Source organism: Ostrinia nubilalis, chromosome 24 (assembly GCF_963855985.1).
Source record: "Ostrinia nubilalis chromosome 24, ilOstNubi1.1, whole genome shotgun sequence".
Classification (NCBI taxonomy): domain Eukaryota; kingdom Metazoa; phylum Arthropoda; class Insecta; order Lepidoptera; family Crambidae; genus Ostrinia; species Ostrinia nubilalis.
Window position 1 is genome coordinate 6,807,374 of NC_087111.1, and position 22,752 is coordinate 6,830,125.

The window sequence follows — 22,752 nt, forward strand, 5'->3', positions numbered from 1 at the left end:
AGAGGCAGACACTTTAGCTAAGCTTATAACAAACACATCAGATGTAGTACCTGTTAAAAAGATCAAAATATCATATACAGACTGTTCAACCCTTTTAAAAGAACTAATGAAGAAAAAATGGCTAGACCACTGGCAAGAAAGTATTCAAACTAAAGGAAAATGGTACCACCAGATTAACCATGGAATAGGAAAGCCCTGGTTTACAAAAGGAACCTATAAGAACAGAAAGTTTTATTCTTACATATCAAGATTAAGAATTGGACATGGCCGTTTTAATGAACATCTCCACCGGATGAACATGATCACCTCCCCATCATGCTCATTCTGCAATCAAGCTAATCAATCCCTCCATCACATATTCTTCGAGTGTTCTATATTTTCACTCCAAAGACTCATTTTGATAGAAGACTTATTATAGCCTGACCAGGAACATAAAAACCCTCGCCATGTTGCGGAAAACTAATGGTACTAATTTATTTTAATGGCAACAATAACTGAAAACTTCATTGACATGTCACCTTGCATGTCAGTCTATTGTTGTCAAAGTGTAAACAAACTTTATTTTAAATGTGTGCAATTGATTTTGTGAATTAAATTGCTAAAATATTTTTATAGTCGTGAAAGAAAAGTGGTTCACAATGTGTTAATGTATTTGTCGAAGAGAAATACTAAGGGTTCGGACAATATTTTCATTGAATAATGTTTGCGACAAAGGTTGTCAAATTGACTGACATGTTTATCGTATAGTACAGTCCACTATGAAAATTAGCTGAAGTCTGTTTCAACTACCTATTTTAAAGTTTTTTGTCACTTTCTAAGTTTTGAATTTTATGGAATTGGGAAAGAAGTACCGAGTTTGAAGCGTTCATGAGCAGACATTGCAGTTGAATATTCAAGTTCTGAATTTGATTATTGATGAATAATAAAATAAATCCTACTAGCTCGATTGATGGTTTCATTTAATTTATTTAAACCAGGTTAGGTACCTTTAATCATATTTTTTCGTTAATTTATGAAAATATCAAATTAACCCGTAATCCTGAATCCTGATACATAAATTTAGCCTATTAATTTAACGCATGTACGACTGTACTCAGTGTTGCACTATCAAATGCAATTGACGCGCCTCTATGCTAGGGTTTTTATGTTCCTGGTCAGGCTATACAAGTTTATAAAGAACCAGAAGTCATCCCGCGCTCTCTACCTGATCTTCTCAAAAATGAAAACTGTTTCGTAGCATTATACAAGTTCTTAGTTACCACTAAAGAAGAAATTTGAAGAAATTCAAAGCCGAAGTTGAAGGGAAAAAAATAATATTGAAGGGAAATTACTCAGTCGGCTTCAAAATGAAAATGTTTCCTCTCTCTCGCGCCGTCTCTGTGAATACAAACTGAAGACTTGGCTGTATGGCGAATGCCTTTGCCTTTTCCTGCAAGAGGAAAGAACGAAACCAAAAAAAAAAAAATGTCACCTTTGTTGTTTTCTTTTCATCTGTCAAATTTTATTTGCGAGTGCGTTGTTGTTGCGGCTTGTGCAATAAATTAAATTAAGATGTCCAACAAGAGGAACAAGGATATTGAGCAGGTTGAGAGCGAAAGTGAGGAGGAGCAGGAATCCGGCAGCGAGAAGGATTCAGACTTTGATTCTGATGGAAACTACATCGGCGACAAGGTACGTTAGCAACATAACCTGCAAACACATGGCGTGCCATATTTTACATGTTAGTGTATTTATTACATTGTTTAGGTTATTACACCTTTAACCTGGTATCGCTACGATATTAACAGCATTTAGTCATGAAAATTTTCATAAATCCTCTCCTCCATTTCAAAATTCCCCAACCATAACATTTGCATGTCAGTCATGTGAAAAATTTGGTCTCGCATTTCATAATAAAGTGAAACAATGAGTCATAAAGTCATGTGGCTATAATACATCAAGTTTGTGTTGTTAGTTGTCCTGCACAGAATAATGGTAAAGCCAATGGTATTCCTTCACTCGTCTATGGGTGGCTCAATTTTAGAAAATTTTCAATTTCAATTAATGTTTATACCCTCTGACCAAAGAAACCATTTGAAAAAGAATTGTTTCATAATGTTATCAAATAACTGTTAATGTGTAACATGTTTATTGTTTGTAATAGTCAAATATTTAATTCAAACATTTTATTTATTTTTTGTAGGAGTTGCAAGCTGACTTTGAAGGCCGCAACCCAGAAGACTGTGATTTCCATGGCATCAAGCAACTGTTGCGCCAACTCTTCCTGAAATCGGATGTTGACTTGGGAGGTCTTGCTGAGATTATAATTTGTAAGTTTCTTCATAGAAAAGATAATTTATTACACCTGTATTATATATGTTACGGCTAAAGATAGTTGTGAACATAATGGTTTCTTATTATTCTATTTTAATGATTAGGTAGATATTGTTTTAAGTAATTAATATTTTGTTATTGTAATAATTGTAATTTTGAATACCTACATAGGTACATAAAAGTATGTGTAATGAAAGTGATTATTTTTTAATAAAGTTTTTGTGTTAAAATAGTAAACATTATTACATTGTTTCTTTTTCCATTTCCTCTACATTTTTAGCCAAGGGCCTGCGGTTACACTTAAGTTTAGCCGGCTAAAGATAGAAGAAACTAACATTAACACCTTGTCGATGATAAACTTAAGTTTAGCCGGCTAATCTTAAGTTTATGTTCACACTTATATTTAGCCGTAACATATATACTTCAAAGGAAGAAAATAGAGTACAAGTGACATTTGCCAAAATATTGCACAAATTAATTTCTATTTTGTATTCTATTTTAAAGATAATAAAATGTATTCCAGCGCAAAACTACGTTGGCAGTGTAGTGAAACAATGCTTGGACAACGGACAGGAGGATGATGATGACGATGATGATGGCAGTGACGGAGTATTTGGAATTACTACCATTATCAATATTACAAAAAGAAAAGTAAGTAAGATTTTGCATTATGGATGCCAGCTGCTGTTACTTGTTACTGTAAAAATATAGTTTGTGCTTCATAATATAAAATAATTGAGTTAATTAATTATTGAGTCTGTATCTTTGATTTTGTTGGATTGATTAATTGAATTCACAGCTTTTAGAAAAATATCATCTTTCTTATTTCAGGAAGAAAAATGTATCCAACAAATTAGAACTTTATTGACAACTTTAGCAGAGGAAAATGCAAATGACAGAACAAAAGCGCTAATCAAAAAGATCTTGTCCGAAGATTCTTCACAAGTTGGTCTTGTCATAAATGAAAGGTAACTCGCATTAATTTCTGAATTCTATGAAATAGATAATACTTTCTTTTAATGTGAACTTTGCCAATAGTACATTTAGTTGAAAAAAAGCTGAAATAAACTTATAAAACCATAGAACAGCTATGAGTTGATAAAATAGTAGATAATTGTACCAAGTTCTTGGAAATTAATCTTATTACAAGCTTTTATACATATTATCTTACTAAGTTAGAATAATAGATAATAATGATGACCATACAATTTTTTCAGGATCCTCAACATTCCAGCAGCAATCAGTGTGCCCCTATTCTCGTCACTACAGTCGGAACTTGAGAAAGCAGTTAAAAAGAACATGCCATACACATTCCAGTACCTGATCTGGATAAGCAAAACTTACAATACTGGTGGTGAGTTCAGATCTAACTTGATGCAAAAAGATAAATCAACTTCTTGATTTAAGATTTGTTATCTCATAGTCCATTACTGGGCATCCCTAACGTCCAATCATCATAACAAATATTGTATTCTTACATACACAAACAAACTTATGATGTGACATCATTGATGTCATAAGTTTGTGTATGTAAGAATGCAGTATTTGTTATGATGATTATGATTTCTGTCCAATTGTATTTTATTGGCATGGCCAGATTTTCTTCACAAAATTCAAGTTATTTACTTTGTTGCTACAACTTTTAGTGACATACCCATATAACCACATTCCTTCTCATAACAAAACTATTGTTTACCTGTAAAAACTCCAAAACATTTCTTCTGATCAAAAACAAGGTCTCTTCCTGAATTTGAAAAAATGGAGCTAACACATCCAATGTCTTGTCCTCAGTTGAAGCCTCAGAGGTTCTGTTCGCGAACCAAGAGGAGAAACCGATAGCTGATGAAGCGCTGGGCAGTTTTGACGTGGACGTGACGGAGCAGGCAGACCTTTCGCAGTGGGACTACGAGGGAGGCGCTCTCACGCCATGTAGGAAGGTGAGTTTTGTGACTTGATTTACTAGCTGTGCCCGTACTTGGTACGCGTGAAAATTTGTTTGTCACAGAAAGCGTGACAGATAGTTAGTCAGTTACTTTCGCATTTATAATATTAGTAGGGATTCTTCATCTCTCTTCTAGACTAATAATAAAGTTCTGGTTTGACTAATGTTTAGTGCGGACTAGTGCATAAATTGAAATTCAAATTATGTTTCATGGGCAAATCTACAAAGGGGTCAGCCCTTACAAATAAGTTTAAATATTTTTTCGACAAGTCACATCACTTCAAAAGTGAAAACTATATTCAGCACACCTGTAATCAGACATTATTTAATTTTAACACATTGAATGCCAACTATACGCAATATTGCTTAGGCAATAGTGATGCTAGGGGCCAACTACGTAATTTGACTTCGAAATTACTTTAGAATTTGATACATATTATGTACTTTTATTACGTCAAAGATTTAATGGAAGTTAAATAATGTAATTTCTTATTAAAATTTTGATCTTTTGTTCCAGGTACTAATATTCGAAGGTTCCAAATTCAACAACCTAGTTAGACTTATAAAAGAAGAGGTGGAGTCCGTCTGAGCCGCTTTTGTATCGCCGCCGATGACATATTTATGCCATTCAATACATTGTATTTATATTTTTACTATTACTACTAAATATAAGCTTTACACATAACTACTTGTTTCAATTATAGAATAAAAATTCAGGTATAACATCTAATTATTTTATTAATTACTTTACTTACTAATATAATGTCAATAATGGATTTATAGTGAAAAAACATGATTGCGTTATAGCTTAGAAAAATCTAAATATCTATGCTTAAACTTAAATTTCAGTCCATGCTGAATCGTATTAACATGATTGTCAACACTTCACACCATATTAAGTGCGTCATTACTTCTTGCGTCATCAAGTGCTCTTGTAAATAGACAGTGCGTCACGCATCATGAAATCTCTCAATGCGCACAATCCCTTCAGAAGTTTTGAGTTCTGATCCATCTTTTGGATGTCAGTTTCTGCCAAACTCTTGTCTTGGGCTAGATAGCCGTTGACGGCGTCATCCGTCATCCAGTGGGCGGCAGTCAGCTTGTGCATGTTGTAATGACCTGGGTCGGGGTTCACAGGCATCGGAGTGAGAGATTTCTCCCATGGAGTGATGTACTTTTGCTCCGAGTGCAGGCCTTCGATGTACCTGCAATAGATATGAAAGTTAACAACACATTCCTTGAAAACATGACTGGTTTTCGGCTATCGTTATTGATTTGATGAAAACAGTTTGAGTTGCATCTTAAATGCAAAATCATAAAAACTATAGAATTATAGAAACACAACTTCAGTCTTCAATACAAAGCGGGGAGACATGCCGACTAAAATATTCCACGGAAGCATAAAATATCATCATATTTTTTGCTATAAGACGTCCACTGCTGAACATAGGTCTCCCCCAATTATTTCAAGATTGGTAGCGGCTTACATCCTGCGACCTAAAACCTTAGCGTAATAGTGACCTTGCGTATAAAGCTGAAATGTCGGTCCGTTGTACAAGTGTCCTAGACTTCATTTGCGAATCAATTTCGGTTCTGACAAATTTGCTCGTACCGATCTGTGATTGCGTTAAAGATATACATCACCTGATATACGCCTCGGAGTGCGTGACCCGCTGCGCTCGCGGCGGCGCGGCCACGAACAGCGGCTCCAAGCCCGCGCGCGCGCCCGCAACCAGCGCTCCAGCCACGTCCGCGCCGCCCGCGCCCGCGCCGGGCGACGGCGTGTTGCGGGCTACAGGCGACATGCCTGACAGCGACGCTGGAAATGTTAAATACCGTAGATAGATGCAGGTTGTTCAAGTAAGTATTTTAAATTCGCTAAACTATCGTGCAAACTGCAACCCACCAAAAATATTGCGGAAAGGTAAAAATGATATTTTTTTTGTTATGATCTTAGCTAAAGCCTGGTCCGTGAGCACGTAGAATTTTGTCCAATTACCCCAAGCTACCCATCCTTATCGCTCGCGCGTAATTATATTGCTATCGCGACTGTGCGACGGGCGCCCGCAGTGAGTGTGCGAGCGCGACAGCAACATAATTACGCGCGAAAGATAAGGATGGGTAGCTTGGGGTCATTGGACAAAATTCTACGTGCTCACGGACCAGGCTTTAGTTTCTCTACTATCCGTTCGCGATAAGTTTGCCGCTGGCGATATGACGCGTCAAATCAAACTATATTTAAAATATTTTTTATTTATTATTATTGATAAAAATTGTGTATTTGCGTAAAATAAGACACATTAATTGCGTTTAATCACTAACTAATTGCGTTTAATCCCGGTTGGGGGAGGGGACGCGCATTCCACGGACCGGCAAACTTAGCGCGAACGGGTCACAGTAACGAAAGCTTATGAACCTACATACGCGACCGATGCAAGTTTCATAGAATACTATGAAACTTGCATCGGTCGCGCATTTTCTGGCACACTTAGGTTTTGCTACCGAGTTGTGTCCGACTATAATAAAATTGATAAGGGTAAAGACATAGGGAAGTTTTTTTATCTCGGTTTAGAAAGGGTATGACGACGGGGAAAGAAATTTCCAATTACGATACGATAGAGTAGGTACGATAGAGTCCGATAATTCAGGCAGGCGAAAATATAGTACTAAAAATACACTCACCTCCTGGCGATAAAACACCGCTACGGGTAGTGCCAGTGTAAGTCTTCGGTGGTTTCTTTGTTGACGGTACGAAATTCCTGTAACATAAACGTATAGTGCATTAGAATCTAATAGCACGTAATCGTAAAGTTGTAAAATATACTCAGCTTCTACAAACTACAACATACCATGCACTACTTTCTAATGGCGAAAGAAAATGAACTTTGTTTTAGTGTATCAAAGTTTTAAACTTCTTATTATTATTACTGCCATTCCAGTATTTGGGCTACTTTTACCTCTTGTATTTTATTTATTTGAAAAAGTTTACTTAGCACTGGCTAAAATCCGGTCGCCGAGCACCATAGAATTTCGCAGTCGCGACAGCAATATAATATGCGCGAGCGATAAGGGTGGGGTAGCTTTGGGGTCATTGGACGAAATTCTATCTCCTCGGCGACCGGATTTTATACTTGCGAACCGCACAACGTTATACTAAAAAAAAACACTACTAACCTGGACCTCTCATGAACGGCCATCATCTTTCCGTTGCCCTTATTGACGTGTAGGTCTCTCACGTGACGTAACAACCTCGGCAGGTTGGGGAAGGGCGCTTGTCCCTTGCGCACGCGCGTGCAGTTGCGCCAGAGGCAGGGGTACTCCGTGAACGCGCCGCGGTAGTACTGCTGCACGTGGCCCGCTACGCCAGAGTATGTTGGGAGAAGAAGAACAGGATACAGCAGAAATTCTCGATACATTTATTACATGACACGCTAATCAAGTGTGCACGGACGACTCTAAATACAAGGCTATAAGCTGCAAAATCGCCTAAGACACTTTCAAACTAGAGGCAGTGGCAGCACCACTGCCGTGACAAACGCGATTTGCGTGGCGCTTCTAAAAATTCTACAACGTCCCCCTGCGATTCCCGAGTATCTTACAGTCTGACCGCCCGCAGGGGTTTTGACAATGAGAGCCAAAGCACACGATGCGTTGCGGCGCGGTTACGCGACGCCGTAGCGGCGACGCGACGCCGTAGCGGTGACGCTCCGCTCGTGTGCCGATACGGCGAAATCTTTGCGGTGAGGCGCTGTCACGCCATGTGCTTTGGCTCTGATACATCAGGTTCACTTTTAACAATTTTTCTTTCTTTCAATTGACTGTCAAATTAATGAAATGGCTTCAGTAAGACACTACTGTATAAAATGGCTGGCCTCTTGCAGCAAGTCTATAGACACAAAGGCAGTTCAAGTGAGCAAACGGCTCTTAAGAGCTAGCAATAAGGGCGCTTGTCCCTTGCGCACGCGCGTGCAGTTCCGCCAGAGGCAGGGGTACTCCGTGAACGCGCCGCGGTAGTACTGCTGCACGTGGCCCGCTACGCCCGAGTATGTTGGGGGAGAATAAAGAGGATACAGCAGGAGTTTCGACAATGAGAGCCAAGGCACACGATGCGTTGCGGCGGCGATGCGACGCTGGAGCGGTCTCGCTGCGTCGTCTCACATAACGTTGCGGTGCCGCACCGCTCGTGTATTGATACGGCGAAAACTTTGCGGTGCGGCGCCGTCATGCATCGTGTGCTTTGGCTTTGATATGAGGGAGTAATTCTTAATAATTTTTCTTTCTTTCAATAGACTGTCAAAATTAATCAAATGGCTTCAGTCAGACACTGTAAATGGTCTTGAAGCTGGACTATAGACACAAAGGGAGATCAAGTTTGCAAATGGTTCTTCAGAGCTTGGAATAAGGGTGGTTTTAGGTCGTCACATCCAGCCTGTGTAAGATTGGGAAGGGCGTTAGAAACTATGGGCCCCCGTGCAACTGGTTTTAGGTGATCTAAAATGTATGTTAAACAGTCGGGATTTGTTTTTGAAAGTTCCATTATTCATTCGCGTTTCCGAATAAAATGATAGTACCCACAGGCCAGCCGTGTGGTGACGGCAGAGTAGAATACATTTGTCACCAACCCCTACTCTTCCCGCGGGTGTCGTAAGAGGCGACTTAGGGACTACACATCAAACAGAGAATGGGCAGCAGCGCTCTCTGAAAAACATCAATATTTTAAACTGCGATCTCCAACCCGCCTGCCTAGCGTGGAGATTATGGCAAAACCCTCCACTATAGTGGAGGAGGCTCATAGTCCAGCAGTGGACTGTAAAGGGCTGTTGATGATGACCCACAGGCAACCTCTAAACAAAACTTTTCAATAGATCTCCAGCATCATAGAATCGATAGTGCCGCTACACTACAAACTCATAACCAATAGTAATTCCCGGTTGTTGGGCCGGCCCAAATCAAATTGCACACTGGGTAAAATGTGTATCCCCCAAACTTATTGACTAGTAAATATCTAGAAATACAATACTCACGTTCCAACTTACTCTTCTTTGTTTCAACAAATGTCCCAATCACTGGCAGCGTGCAATGAAATATGGTGTTAGTTTAAAATGAACACAATAATTGCAAGTTAATGTGAAGGAGTACAATAATAATATTAGACAGAGATTAGATTAGATATTGAAGTCTGCAACTTGCTCATCAAAACGATTCACGTTTACATAAGTTATTTATTAATGCCTTTAAGAATTGCATCTCAAACAATGTTATTAAGAAGTTGAAAACATCGACTGCCTCAGATGGGAATCGAACCCACGACCTTGCGAAAGGTCGCAATCAATAAAAATAGGAAAAGAGGCAATTGATTTTTTCAACTTTTTACAGATTTACTTTTACATTTCCGATGACAAGTGTGCAAATCCACCACCGATGTTAATGTTGATAATGAAGACTGAACACTTAGATACTGTTTCCACCACCACCGATACATTGTGATATGTATTACATATCAACATGGCTGACACAAAATGGTGATGATGACGATGATGATGAAGAGTGAACACTAAGGCCCAGAACAGACGGTGAAACGCAACTGCAACGAAACTGCAACTGCTAGTTAATTTTGAGTTGCATCTAAGTTTCTGCCATAGCGTCCGTTGAGAGACCACACATGACGCGACCAGTTTGAAACTTTCAGTTTCAGTTTCATTCATCAGAATCATCACAAAGTTGCAGTTTCGTTGCAGTTGCGTTTCACCGTGTGTTCTGGGCCTTACTGTTTTCACCACCACCGATACATTGTGATATGTATTACACATCAACATGGCTGACACAAACTGGTGATGATGATGATGAAGAAAAGTGAATACTTACTGTTTCCACCATGACCGATTCTGTATCATACATATTGCTATAACATCAACATGGCTGATATAAACTGATGATGATGAAGAGTGAATACTTACTTTTCCACAATAACCGATTCTGTATCATACATATTGCTATAACATCAACATGGCTGATATAAACTGATGATGATGAAGAGTGAATACTTACTTTTCCACAATAACCGATTCTGTATCATACATATTGCTATAACATCAACATGGCTGATATAAACTGATGATGAAGAGTGAACACTTACTGTTTCCACCATCCCCGATGCAGTGCTCCATGCAGTCTGCCAGCTCCTCGAACTGGTAGTCACAGTTGTCCCACGCGCACTCGAATGTGTTCTCCATTGGGGTCTAGTCAACGGGAATATCATATAAATAAATAAAAAATACTTGCAATACATCTACACATATAAAGTAGCTGACATAGCCCAACGGATTAGGATTAGGTCAATCCACAAGGTGGACCGACGCGACCTCATAAAGGAAGCGGGAAGGCGCTGGATGCAGGCCGCCACCAACTGGCCATTGTGGAAATCATCGGAGAAGGCCTATGTTCAGCAGTGGGCGTCCTATGACTGAAATGATGATGATGATATAAAAGCGAAAGGTCACTGACTCACTCATCAAGAAATCTCAGAACTACAAGTGCTAAGAGTGTCAAAATGCACAAGTGTTCCTTTTAATATGTAAACTTTGACAGGATTTTGCAAAATTCAACTCCTATTAAGGGAGTAACACGGGGAAGTCGCGGGCGACCGCTAGTAATTTATATCGAGTGTCTTGAGAATTAATTTAGACCTACATCATATGGAGTAACTATAGGAATGACAACTCCCGCATCTCCTCGGCGAGCCTAGCGGCCGTCTGCTCGTTGCAGCGCGTCGCGCGCTCCTCCCAACTCTGATGACGTATACTACTTCTGTTTACGCGAGCGAAGCCGCTCCTTAATGTGAACAACGACTTGTTCAAGCTTACTCACATGCTGTGACAACTCCCGAATCTCCTCGGCGAGCCTAGCGGCCGTCTCCTCGTCGCAACATGTCGCTCGCTCCACCCTACTGTCTGATGACGTATACTACTTCTGTTTACGCGAGCGAAGCTACTCCCTAATGTGAACAACAACTTGTTCAAGCTCACTCACATGCTGTGACAACTCCTGCATCTCCTCGGCGAGCCTAGCGGCCGTCTCCTCGTTACAGCGCACTGTGGTCAATTTTCAAACTTTAGCGGTAGAAAATTCGACTTTATCAATGTGCAGGTAATCCGAAAAATAAACGATATTTCTATTTTAGGGTTAGTTGTTTACATTATAAAGAAATATCATCAGTGTACTCTTATCGGTTCCTAAGATTCATTAATTTAAAGTTAGTAATCTGTGTGTTCTAGTATTTCTATTTTAAGATAGACGGATTTGTGCGAGTTTTCTTTTGTTATTTGCTAAATACCTATCCAATAGTGAGTTTAGTAAAAAATGGTGATAATTAGTGAAGGTCAGTACATTCTATTTTCATATTAACAATTTAAAATCTGGCAGATTTTCATATCATAAATAAATAGGGAATTTGACTACCGTTTTTATACATATTTAGCAGATAAAAAGGAACATACGTTTTTAGGAACTAATTAGAAATAAAAACTTTTGTTATTTGGTCATAGGCTGAAGTGTTACCTATTCAAAAATATCAGTTTTATTTGCAGAAATTTGCAGTTTCATTGGATTTTTTCAATTTTTTAGGCAATGGAAGTGCTATCAAAAACATGGAATTATTTGAATTATTATCAAAAAATCCTTCGATGAAGCTGATGTCCCAGAATAGCAAAGATTTATTGTTCAACTTTATTTTAGACTCTATTGGAGTATCAGAATTGAACATAACAAACCAAAAAAATTTTCAAAATGCAATTCATAATTTTTGTACAATTACTTCAAGATTGTGGCTGAAATCAGCTCAAAACAGTAAAAAATTGCGAAATATCACCTTCACATGCCTTCATAGGATTTTATGAGTGTCTGTTACATATTTCGTAAAAAATACAATAAGAAATAAACAAGCTCGTGGCGAAATAAACAAGAAAATTGTAGCAGAAAGAAAAGTACACATTCAAACGCAATTCAAGGAGTAACTTGGTTTGCTAGTTGATGTTCCTAAGCCTAGGTTCGGGAACAGCAATGATGGCAATACTGCTAGATGCTTCTTTGCTAATCCGGGTAAGTATATCGTCAAATATTACCGGAATTGATAGCGATCTAATTGAGAGGTTCGGTATCATCTTAAAAACCCTTATCTCTGGTTACAAAATAAATAGCGTCAAATTCGGAGAATATGCTAAAGACACTGCTATGAAATATGTTGATCTTTATAATTGGTATTCTATGACACCAACCGTTCATAAAGTTTTAGTACACGGAAAAAACATCATAGACAATTTCATACTACCAATCGGCATGCTCGGAGAGGACTCGCAAGAAAGTCGCCATAAAGACACCAGAAAAATGACCAGACAACTAAACAATGAAGATCTCATTAAAATACTGCTTCTATCTTCAGATCCCATCATGTCTAATATGAGATCTATAACCGTGAATAATAAGAACACCTTGTCAGCTGAAGTTCTAAATTTGTTACAAGAACCAGAAGTCGTAATCATTGAGGGATGACTTTCACATACCTAAATTATGTATAAAATAAAAGTATTTAACGTTTAAGCATGATATTCTATATAATATAATTAAGTACCCCTAAATTCTTAAAATTGACCGCTGTGCAGCGCGTCGCGCGCTCCTCCCTACTATGTCTGATGATGTATACTACTTATGTTTACGCGAGGGACGCCGCTCTCTAATGTAAACAACAACTTGTTCAAGTTCACTCACATGCTGTGACAACTCCCGCATCTCCTCGGCGAGCCTAGCGGCCGTCTCCTCGTTACACCGCGTCGCATGCTCCTCCCAACTCTGATGACGTATACTACTTCTGTTTACGCGAGCGAAGCCGCTCCCTAATGGGAACAACTTGTTCAAGCTCACTCACATGCTGTAACAACTCTCGCATCTCCTCGGCAAGCCTAGCGGCCGTCTCCTCGTTGCAACGCGTCGCGCGGTCTTCCCTAATATGTCTGATGACGTATACTACTTCTGTTTACGCGAGCGAAGCCGCTCCCTAATGGGAACGACTTGTTCAAGCTCACTCACATGCTGTGACAACTCTCGCATCTCCTCGGCGAGCCCATAAAGTTAATATTCCTTCGGAATAGAGCAACAATCACGAGCTGTCAAACGAGACCGAAATTGAGATGTCATTTGTGTGTGTAAAAATAGATATGTGTGCATGTCAGTGATGTATGTCGTTACTTTTCACATGAATATCGATATCGATTATATTAATTAACACCTAACAGTCATAATATTAATAGAACTAAAATAGGATAGAATGGGATTGTATAATGGGAATTGGGAGAGTGGCCTAAGAAAATAAAATAACAACTCAAAAGATTAAAATTATTCAACTTATAATTTATTTGAAAGAGTGAAATAGTTACAAACATCAAGACATCCATACAAACTTTCGCATTTATAATATTAGTAGGAGTAGAACGATAATTAAAAAATGATAATTCTGTCGATAACGTAAAAAATTGGATTCTAACGTTGTAATAATCGTTATTGGCCGTTTGGTGTAGTGGTTCGAAACGGACTACTATTCCGGAGGTAGCGGGTTCGATTCCCGCACAGTACAAACATTTGTGTGCATGAACATAATATTTATTATTATGTTTAGTATCTAATATTTAGTTTAGTTTATTAACTAACAGGTAATTACAAAATAATACTTTTCCAAATTCATATATAAACGCCATTTATGTACCTAATAAGCAGCAGTGACTGTGATAGACAGCGCACAAAATATTTGTATCGATTGTGGTACAGCCCTAGTGTAAAACGAAAATTATTTCTTTACACAAAATATTCGTAAATTCTGGATTATGTGCTTGAAATATTTGCTCACAAGTTAAATTAATGTTTAAAGAACATAATTATCACACTTAGTGCTTAAAATTCTAAGCGCATTCACAAAAATAAAGCTAAAGTTTGGAGGTGTCGATTTAAATTAATTTACCTGTGAAATGAATATTTTGCGGGATTATTTCTTTGGTGTACATCACAATCAAGGACGGAACCGGTCACCATTATATTAGAATACAATTTTTCCAAAAATAAACAGGATTTTACAAATTTTTTATAAAAAACAATTAAGAGCGTTGTCACATTTTTCATGCAGAAATCGAGAATTTGGCAGATTTCGAAATGATTTTAGTCATATAATTTATTGTTATAGCTTATTTTGACTTATATATATCATCGTAATTATCATACGTTTTTACGGAATGTCTATTGACAAAATCTCGTTCAAATTGGATTTTTGCCTACGAAAAAAGGGAAATTCGAAAGCCCGATTTCCAGGTAACTCGCGAAGGCACAACTTTGAACTAATATTACAACAAATTTATTTCTAAGTAAGAAGATAGAATGTATTCATTAGAATAAGCATACCCTGAAGAAGAAAGTGTATTGAGAAAATTTTGATGTTTAATTCATTAAAATGCATTTTTATCATGTCTAAGATAGTCAAAATTCGAGAAAATTACTGCAAGAAAACAGGTCACATCTCATAATCTAAAAGTCATTTGGCAACATAAACTACTTAATACTTAAGAAGAAACATAGTACTATTATTGTGTGAAAAAGAAAAAATATCTATCTTCAATCTTCAAATGAAAAATTAATTTGAAAATACTATAAAATCGGGTGCATCAAATGGCATAAATCAGTCGTGCTTTGGCACTCGTAGACGCCGGGTCTATGTCAGTTGACTGCCCACTGACGTATATGCGTCACGCGTGATTTTTTCGTAAATTGTAGTATGATTGAGTACTTTTGATCCGCAAGTATTTTTAATTTATTTGTTTAAGTAAATCGGACTTGTAATTTCTTTCTTTTCAAACTTTTTATTATTTTACTTACAGAATATGGGTAGAATAGATAAAAGATATTATTATGGTATCTGTTTGGTCAGGAAAAAATAAATGACTAATAAAATTTTTAACAGGGTGTCAAAACATTAGTCTATGCTATTGTGTTTCTACCAACATAAAATATACTCTTCCTTACTAATAAAAGTTGAATAGCGTCTGTATGGTCACACAACGCTTCGTCATGTTTTTCCGAAAGTTCAATTGCTGACGACTGAATGAAAGAAATTGGTGCGTAACTATTCATCTGATATTAAACGTTTAGTAAGAAAGGGGTAGGTCAGGTAAATGGCAAATCCACCAGCGGTCGCTCGATGACACTTAGACAAATAGTTTTATAAAACGTCAACTAAGTTGGTGAGGTATTTGTATTGTAGATACTTATATACAAATGAACGTATAAAATGAGTTTATTTTTAAAAGTATAGGTACAGGGTGGAAACGATAAGTGATTTCACTTGATTTTTAATTATACAAGATATCGAAAAACTGTTTACTGTTCCTCTAAGTGCTTCATGAGCTCTTTAAAACAATAACAATAAATAGGTCAAAGAATAAACTGGATCTATGCGAAAATTCAATGTTTCTGAATTTCATACTAAATGTATGCCGCCAGCCATACCTACCATATTAGAAGTGTTAATTTTTTAAATTTAAATTTTAAATTGAGTAATATACAGGGTGTTAGGTAAATGGGTATATGAGCTGACACTAGTCCATGCTAACATGGTCATATAAATGGTATGGTGAAGTCAGAAAATTGATATCTTCATTTTAATAATTTTATTTTTCATACAAATAGGATTTTATAAAAATTATTTTGTATGAAAATAAAAAATAAAAAAATGATGATATCAAATTTCTGACTTCACCATACCATTTATATGCCCATGTTAACATGGGCTAGTGTCGGCTCATATACCCATTTACCTAACACCCTGTATAATAATCAAACAACAAACTCTTAATTGCATTCTTATTTAAATTATTTACGGAAAACATGATTTTAGGTTTAACTTGCTACAATATCATCAAGAGATACTAATTAATAAATACTAAATCTATATTAATAATTTCGTCAAGGGGTACGGTAGACTGGATCGAAACCTTATATGAATAACAAAGCATAAAAAAATAACGATTTTGAGTCGACAACATATATCCGCAAAATTCGGATTATGGAGAATTTCGTTAAATTCCGATGGCACTGACAAACAAACAGCTGTCGCCATCTTTAGTAGTTCACCATCCACTCACTATGCGATCAACGCCAAAACCTTATATAAACTATTTGCTGGGTTGTCATCGATCCATAAATAAATGCATAGTTCCAAAATACTGAAATGTCCTATCCATGACATTGACAGCGTGGCGCCACCGTCAATACCGGATCGCTGCTTCCGATTTTAGTTGAACGATGGTAGCGCCCCCCTGTCATTGAGTTTGGTGGGACAGTTCAGCGTGGGTCATCACAGTGCGTTTCGCGATTTTTATGATTATACTCTTTGTTATGTGTTTTTTCTTTAAACCTGGTATTGGCCGATTCAACCACAGAAAAATAATATTAGCCATAACCATAAAAGTTGAAGTTCAAATGTCAATGTCATTTAGTTTCGCACAGTGATAAATTCCAGTGACATGCAATTTTTGTAATGGCAAAATATTTGTAAGAAACGGCAAACAAATTCAAATGTGCAGTCGATGTGTGGAATGCGACAACATTATACTCGGTAAGCGGCTTAATTTTTTTTTATTTAACCCGAAAAATAATAAATGACCACATGCATAGCCTGTGTTGAGTTGTTATCAACATAAATACAGAAACAGACACGATTTTTGCACCGTTTTTTCTGATAACGGAATAGACTCCTTCATGCGCAAGTTCCACTTGAGCTCGGCTGGTTCTTATTATAAATAATTGTGTAATATATTTTTGCAGATAATTTCAATTATTGCGAGTGTTGTGGCTTAGAAACAATTAGGCAGTTAAGAATAAACAAGGCTCGGGCACTGTCAAACCTTTTTCCTAAAAAGCAAAAAGCTGCTTCTGCTGCATCACAAGATTTATTTGATGATTTTCAGGTAAGTTAATAGTGTAGGTCACTGAGTAAAGTAAAATAAATATAGAGGTGGGAGGATATACCTACACTACACCTACATACATTCACAATACTTATTATTATTTGAATATTTGTCTAAAAATAAAATATATTTCTCTTATTAAACTCAGTTAGCTCTGATGGTAAGAGCGCGAAAACGGAGAAGTCGAGGATGTAGGTTCAATTCCTGCATGTGGTTGTGTATTTGTTGTGGTGTATTTTTTCATCACATCTTATTAAATTTGTTTAATAAGAGTAACACAATATAGCATTAAAAATTTAAATTAAATCTTTAAATTAAAGCTTTAAATTAGCTATTCATAAATATATTTCTCTTTTAAGGTTGATAACGAAGAGTTGACGCTAATCGAGGATTCATTGATGATTGATGATGCTTCTTCGGACAACAAGAAAAAACAGCTACTGTCAGTCAGCAGTGATGATGCTTCTTCGGACAACAAGGAAAAACAGCTGCTGTCAGTCAGCAGTGATTTTATTTCTTAAGAAGAAGAAGAGAAAGAAAACATATCAAATGGCGGGCAGACCCCCGAAAAAACGTAAATATTCAAGAGGTTTAGTACAGAATATCAGCCCCCCAGGACTAACTATTTATATTTAGCACTTTCAAATAACACCATTCAAGTATCAGTACATTCAGTTGGTTCTATGATCTAAGAATGTGTTCAATGTCAAGCACTTCATTTTTTAGGTGAAAAAATTAAAAATCATTTTAAAAATTGTTGTCATAATGGGAAGGTATATAGGACCCAGACAGTCTTAAAGCCAATTCCAGAAATATTATTAGCATTTTTTGAACTAAACAGAACAGATGAAAGTGCTCGACAATATCTTTACACTGAAATTCCGACACATTTCAGATTTATCCATGGACAGTGGCAACCACGAATACCTCAGTCAGCGGCTGATAAAGTAATTGCAAGAATGTATAATTATTCCTTTTCTGATCGGGAACGATATTATCTCTGGCTATTACTTCTTCACGTCAAAGGGCCGACTTGCTTCAGAGATGTTAGAACTTATTAATATGAAAATATTATTTACACATCATTTCGAGAAGCTGCTCAAGCAAGGGGGCTGCTTTTTGACGATCAAGAATGGGAAAGATGTTTGGATGAAGCAATTGGTTTCAAACTTCCTCGGCAATTACGACAGCTGTTTGCGTTAATTTGCGTGTTTTGTGAAGTAACTGATCCTAATGCTCTTTGGGAAAAAATTGCATCACATTTTATCGAATACTTTACAAGATCCCGCCCTGAAATATTATCCAAACAGTTGGCTTTACAAGAAATTGATGAAACATTAGAACTCCATGGAAAGAGACTAACAGATTTCGGACTTCCGGAGCCAGATATCGATGAAAATAGTATTTTCTTATCTGATCCCGTTTCTGACTATTAATAAGAGTTATTTACATAACCTATATTAACGATTGAATTTGATTGTTTTGTTAATTTGTCTTACTTTATTTTGAATGTTGATTTAAAATAAAAATAATTTGTGTAAAAACATTTGCAGTTTTTATTTACCATATTTATTAAACACAACTAACGAAGCTATATGAATCTATATTTAATATTCTTTGAGAACCGATGACTACAGAAACATCTATCTACATTTTGCACCTAGAATTGTGTATTATGAGTCAAATTTCACCCGAGCGAAGCCGGGTTTTTATCTAGTAAACAGATAAAGGGGACGGCATTAAGGCACTCAGAATTCTCAGAAACCATTGATTTCGTGTTTGTTTGTAACTGTATTAAATGTATGAAAGCTGGAAATATAGGTTTTTTGAATAGATTCAGTTCGTTCTTAAACATATTATTGATACCGTTTGCTAGGTCTCATGAAGCACTTTTTCAGTAAGTAACCATTTGTTCGACATCTTGTATACCTACTATAAGAAATATTCGAGTGAGATCACTTATCGATTATTTTCGTCATCCTTATTTGTATTAAATTTAATTAAAATACACTAAGGCTGAAATTCACAACCTAACTTTGACCCTAACTGACAATAACCGGTGTTTTATGTTAGACAGATTTTTGACATCCAAAATTTTGATGTCAATGTTAAAGTAAGACGGTGCAACATGGCCTGACAAATGTATCGTAGACAGTACTTTTTATTTTCTTCATAAATCTTTCTTTTCTTTGTAAAGCTATCTACAAGCTTTTATTTTCTTTGACATCTGGAGTTGTAAAATCCTGCAACTTAAAATTTACTTACTTCCCATTTTCCCATTGAGCTGAAATTTTGCATGTCTACACAGGCATGCAAAATTTCGTTTCATTTCGCACTAAATAATTTAATTTACACGTGTTTTCATGCGATGGCCAAGTCAATATATTTATGTAAAACGTTAATGATTTCCTGGACTGGACTTGGTATTACATGGATCTCACAACTTTTTACCGTAGAACAATTGAGTAGTGAGACTTGGTTTTTTGACAAGTATTGTTTTTGATGGGTTTGTATCACAGAACGCATGTGTACCTAATGGGATAACTGTTTAAAAACACGATTAGATAAATTTTGCTCTATGGATAAAAATCTTAAAGTTACCTCTGATTTTTTAGCATTATACGACCGTGGTTTATAATAATAAATTCTATAAAATCACAATGATATCAGTATTTACCTCTTTGATTTCCTGACTTGTTTAGATTTACAAAAACTAAATATTTATTATTGACTTTTAGATAATAATTTGAATGGCGCTTACGATGTTTAGTTACGAGCTCTTTGATGGACACAGATATTAATAACGTTTAAAAAATGGCACGCTCGTTTTCATACATTTCATTCTACTTATTTAACCTATCCATATTTATGTGCGGAAACGTCACAAAATCAGAATAAATTTTAATTTTTCCATCCCGCATCACAAAAACTAAAAAGTCAAAAGTAAAATTTAAATAGTAAATATTTTTCATAAACAAGCTTTTGATGCTGTAAAAAGAATAAAATAAAACATAAATTCTTTCAAACCCATCAACTTATTACTTTACTCAATTTAAAGATTAAAAACTTGTCGCGGGATTTACTACTGTAAAAAATACATTAATTACGTAACTTGATTTTGCTAAAAGACTGATCTGAGAAAAAATCAAATAGGTAAATTATACATTATTTCTTTATTATTATGTACTAGCGGCCGCCCGCGACTACGTACGCGTGGATCCCGTTTTACCCCCTTCATCTATCTTACGCGGTTTAGATTTTTTCATACAAATGTTTTTTCCCGCTAACTCCCGTTCCCGTGGGAATTTTGCAATATCCTGTTGTAACTAAGCTTTGAGTTTACTAAGGTACCTGCATGCCAAATTTCAAGCGTCTAACTTAAGCGGTTTAGATTTTTCATACAAATGTTTTTTCCCGCTAACTCCCGTTCCCGTGGGAATTTTGCAATATCCTGTTGCAACTAAGCTTTAAGTTTACTAAGGTACCTGCATGCCAAATTTCAAGCGTCTAACTTAAGCAGTTTAGATTTTTCATACAAACGGATTTTCCCGCTAATTCCCGTGCCCGTGGGAATTCCTAAGTATCCTATAACCTGCCCAGGAGTACGAAGAATAATTGTACCAAGTTTCGTTAAAATCCGTCAAGTAGTTTTTGTTTCTATAAGGAACATACAGACAGACAGACAGACAGACAGACAGACAGACAGACAGACAAAAATTTTACTGATTGAATTTTTGGCATCAGTATCGATCACTAATCACCCCCTGATAGTTATTTTGAAAATATATTTCATGTACAGAATTGACCTCTCTACAGATTTATTATAAGTATAGATGATGTACTGTCTTAGGTACGATACAACTACGGATTAAGATCGTTTAGTCGACGCAACGTTGAAATTGTACAGATAAATGCAGTTTGCGCACTCACTACGCGACGTCAAGCAATAAAAACCTAAAATTCGAACGCCAACTTTTTGCTACAACGCTCTTAATAGAAATTTTCTTTGTGCCTCTTAGTGTCACTGCCTGTCAAATCTTTTGCAAAAATGGTTCTATTGACGTGACGGTGACGGCATCACACATCTCTTTTTATCACACAGGGTTGCAGATAGTGACATCTCGCTCGCTCATTCTTTGTTGCTCTATTCCGAAGGAATATTAACTTTATGGGCGAGCCTAGCGGCCGTCTCCTCGTTACAGCGCGTCGCGCGCTCCTCCCAACTCTGATGACGTATACTACTTCTGTTTACGCGAGCGAAGCCGCTCCCTAATAGGAACAACTTGTTCAAGCTCACTCACATGTTGTGACAAATCCCGCATCTCCTCGGCGAGCCTAGCGGCCGTCTCTTCGTTGCAACGCGTCGCGCGCTCCTCCCAACTCTGATGACGTATACTACTTCTGTTTACGAGAGCGAAGCCGCTCCCTAATGGGAACGACTTGTTCAAGCTCACTCACATGCTGTGACAACTCCCGCATCTCCTCGGCGAGCCTAGCGGCCGTCTCTTCGTTGCAGCGCGTCGCGCGGTCTTCCCTACTATGTCTGATGACGTATACTACTTCTGTTTACGCGAGTGAAGCCGCTCCTTAATGTGAACAACGACTTGTTCAAGCTCACTCACATGTTGTGACAACTCCCGCATCTCCTCTGCGAGCCTAGCGGCCGCCTCCTCGTTGCAACGCGTCGCGCACTCCTCCCTACTATGTCTGATGAAGTATACTACTTATGTTTACGCGAGCGAAGCCGTTCCCTAATGGGAACGACTTGTTCAGGCTCACTCACATGCTGTGACAACTCTCGCATCTCCTCGGCGAGCCTAGCGGCCGTCTCTTCGTTGCAGCGCGTCGCGCGCTCCTCCCAACTCTGCTTGGTCGAGGTGGGCAGAGAACGCCATTCGTTGCCCACGATCCGGGATATTTCGCCTAGGGAATAATTTGTTTTATTGATTAAGTAGTGATTGGGTTTTGGTGGAGTTCTAAAAATATGATTGAATTGGGTTATAAAGGTGTTTTGCCCACTTAAGTGATGTGTGACTAATGTTAGGTCGCACACATCTGCAACGCTGTAATCTAACTGCAATTTGACTGTACTGTAGTTTACGTTCAAAGGTTAAATGTCAAACAGTTGCTTTACAATTTTGGTACCAAGTGCAGAATAAAAGCGATTCAAACCAACTGTTAAGACGTGACGTTAAGTGGACATAACACCTTAAAAGTCACAATGCTATGTGGCAGCCAGCTGTCCGTGTAGCTTACGCTTTGCTTACGTCACGTAGCAATGTAATATGCCTTAACGCTATGCGTTGGAACAGACCTGATTCAAAACACAGCCGCTTATGTGAATAAAATATTATAGTATGCGAATGAATAGATGTTATGAATGAGTACACGAATGTCACATTAATGTAAGACGACAGAACACAAGCTTAACACCGCGGCATCTTATTATTAGTTGTAATATGTGCTAAAGTCCGGTCGCCGAGCAGATAGAATTTC

General features: G+C 37.3%; 2 protein-coding genes and 1 long non-coding RNA gene across 3 annotated transcripts in view; 2 read left to right on the forward strand and 1 right to left on the reverse strand.

Annotated features, from left to right (window-relative positions):
* Window positions 1-1,480: 1,480 nt before the first annotated feature.
* LOC135083742 (protein BCCIP homolog) lies at window positions 1,481-4,940 on the forward strand. Its single transcript, XM_063978479.1, has 7 exons — window positions 1,481-1,671; window positions 2,183-2,309; window positions 2,837-2,964; window positions 3,145-3,281; window positions 3,531-3,667; window positions 4,105-4,250; window positions 4,773-4,940. Exons 1-7 carry the CDS (start codon window positions 1,552-1,554, stop codon window positions 4,842-4,844), a joined length of 867 nt encoding a protein of 288 aa, XP_063834549.1. The 5' UTR covers window positions 1,481-1,551; the 3' UTR covers window positions 4,845-4,940.
* Window positions 4,941-4,975: 35 nt separating this feature from the next.
* Window positions 4,976-22,752, reverse strand: part of LOC135083648 (protein polybromo-1) — a 48,775-nt gene continuing 30,998 nt past the window's right edge. Inside the window, exons 27-36 of the mRNA XM_063978354.1 lie at window positions 22,036-22,179; window positions 21,428-21,552; window positions 13,337-13,363; window positions 10,392-10,494; window positions 9,280-9,321; window positions 8,166-8,288; window positions 7,430-7,661; window positions 6,938-7,014; window positions 5,900-6,074; window positions 4,976-5,460 (exon numbers count right to left, since the gene is read on the reverse strand). Coding sequence (XP_063834424.1) covers window positions 5,178-5,460; window positions 5,900-6,074; window positions 6,938-7,014; window positions 7,430-7,661; window positions 8,166-8,288; window positions 9,280-9,321; window positions 10,392-10,494; window positions 13,337-13,363; window positions 21,428-21,552; window positions 22,036-22,179 — 1,331 coding nt within the window. The 3' untranslated portion in view covers window positions 4,976-5,177. The remainder of the gene's footprint in view (window positions 5,461-5,899; window positions 6,075-6,937; window positions 7,015-7,429; window positions 7,662-8,165; window positions 8,289-9,279; window positions 9,322-10,391; window positions 10,495-13,336; window positions 13,364-21,427; window positions 21,553-22,035; window positions 22,180-22,752) is intronic.
* On the forward strand, window positions 16,718-18,746 carry LOC135083756 (uncharacterized). Its single transcript, XR_010259688.1, has 4 exons — window positions 16,718-16,904; window positions 17,114-17,256; window positions 17,616-17,830; window positions 18,152-18,746. It is a non-coding gene; the product is annotated as an uncharacterized LOC135083756 (long non-coding RNA).

What these genes read in the sequence shown, in the direction of transcription:
- LOC135083742 (XM_063978479.1), top strand. Translation starts at nt 1,552, where the DNA reads ATGTCCAACAAGAGGAACAAGGATATTGAGCAGGTTGAGAGCGAAAGT. An exon ending in TCAATATTACAAAAAGAAAA is followed by an intron (nt 2,965 to 3,144) that starts GTAAGTAAGATT and finishes TTCTTATTTCAG; the next exon opens with GAAGAAAAATGTATCCAACA. An exon ending in GGTCTTGTCATAAATGAAAG is followed by an intron (nt 3,282 to 3,530) that starts GTAACTCGCATT and finishes CAATTTTTTCAG; the next exon opens with GATCCTCAACATTCCAGCAG.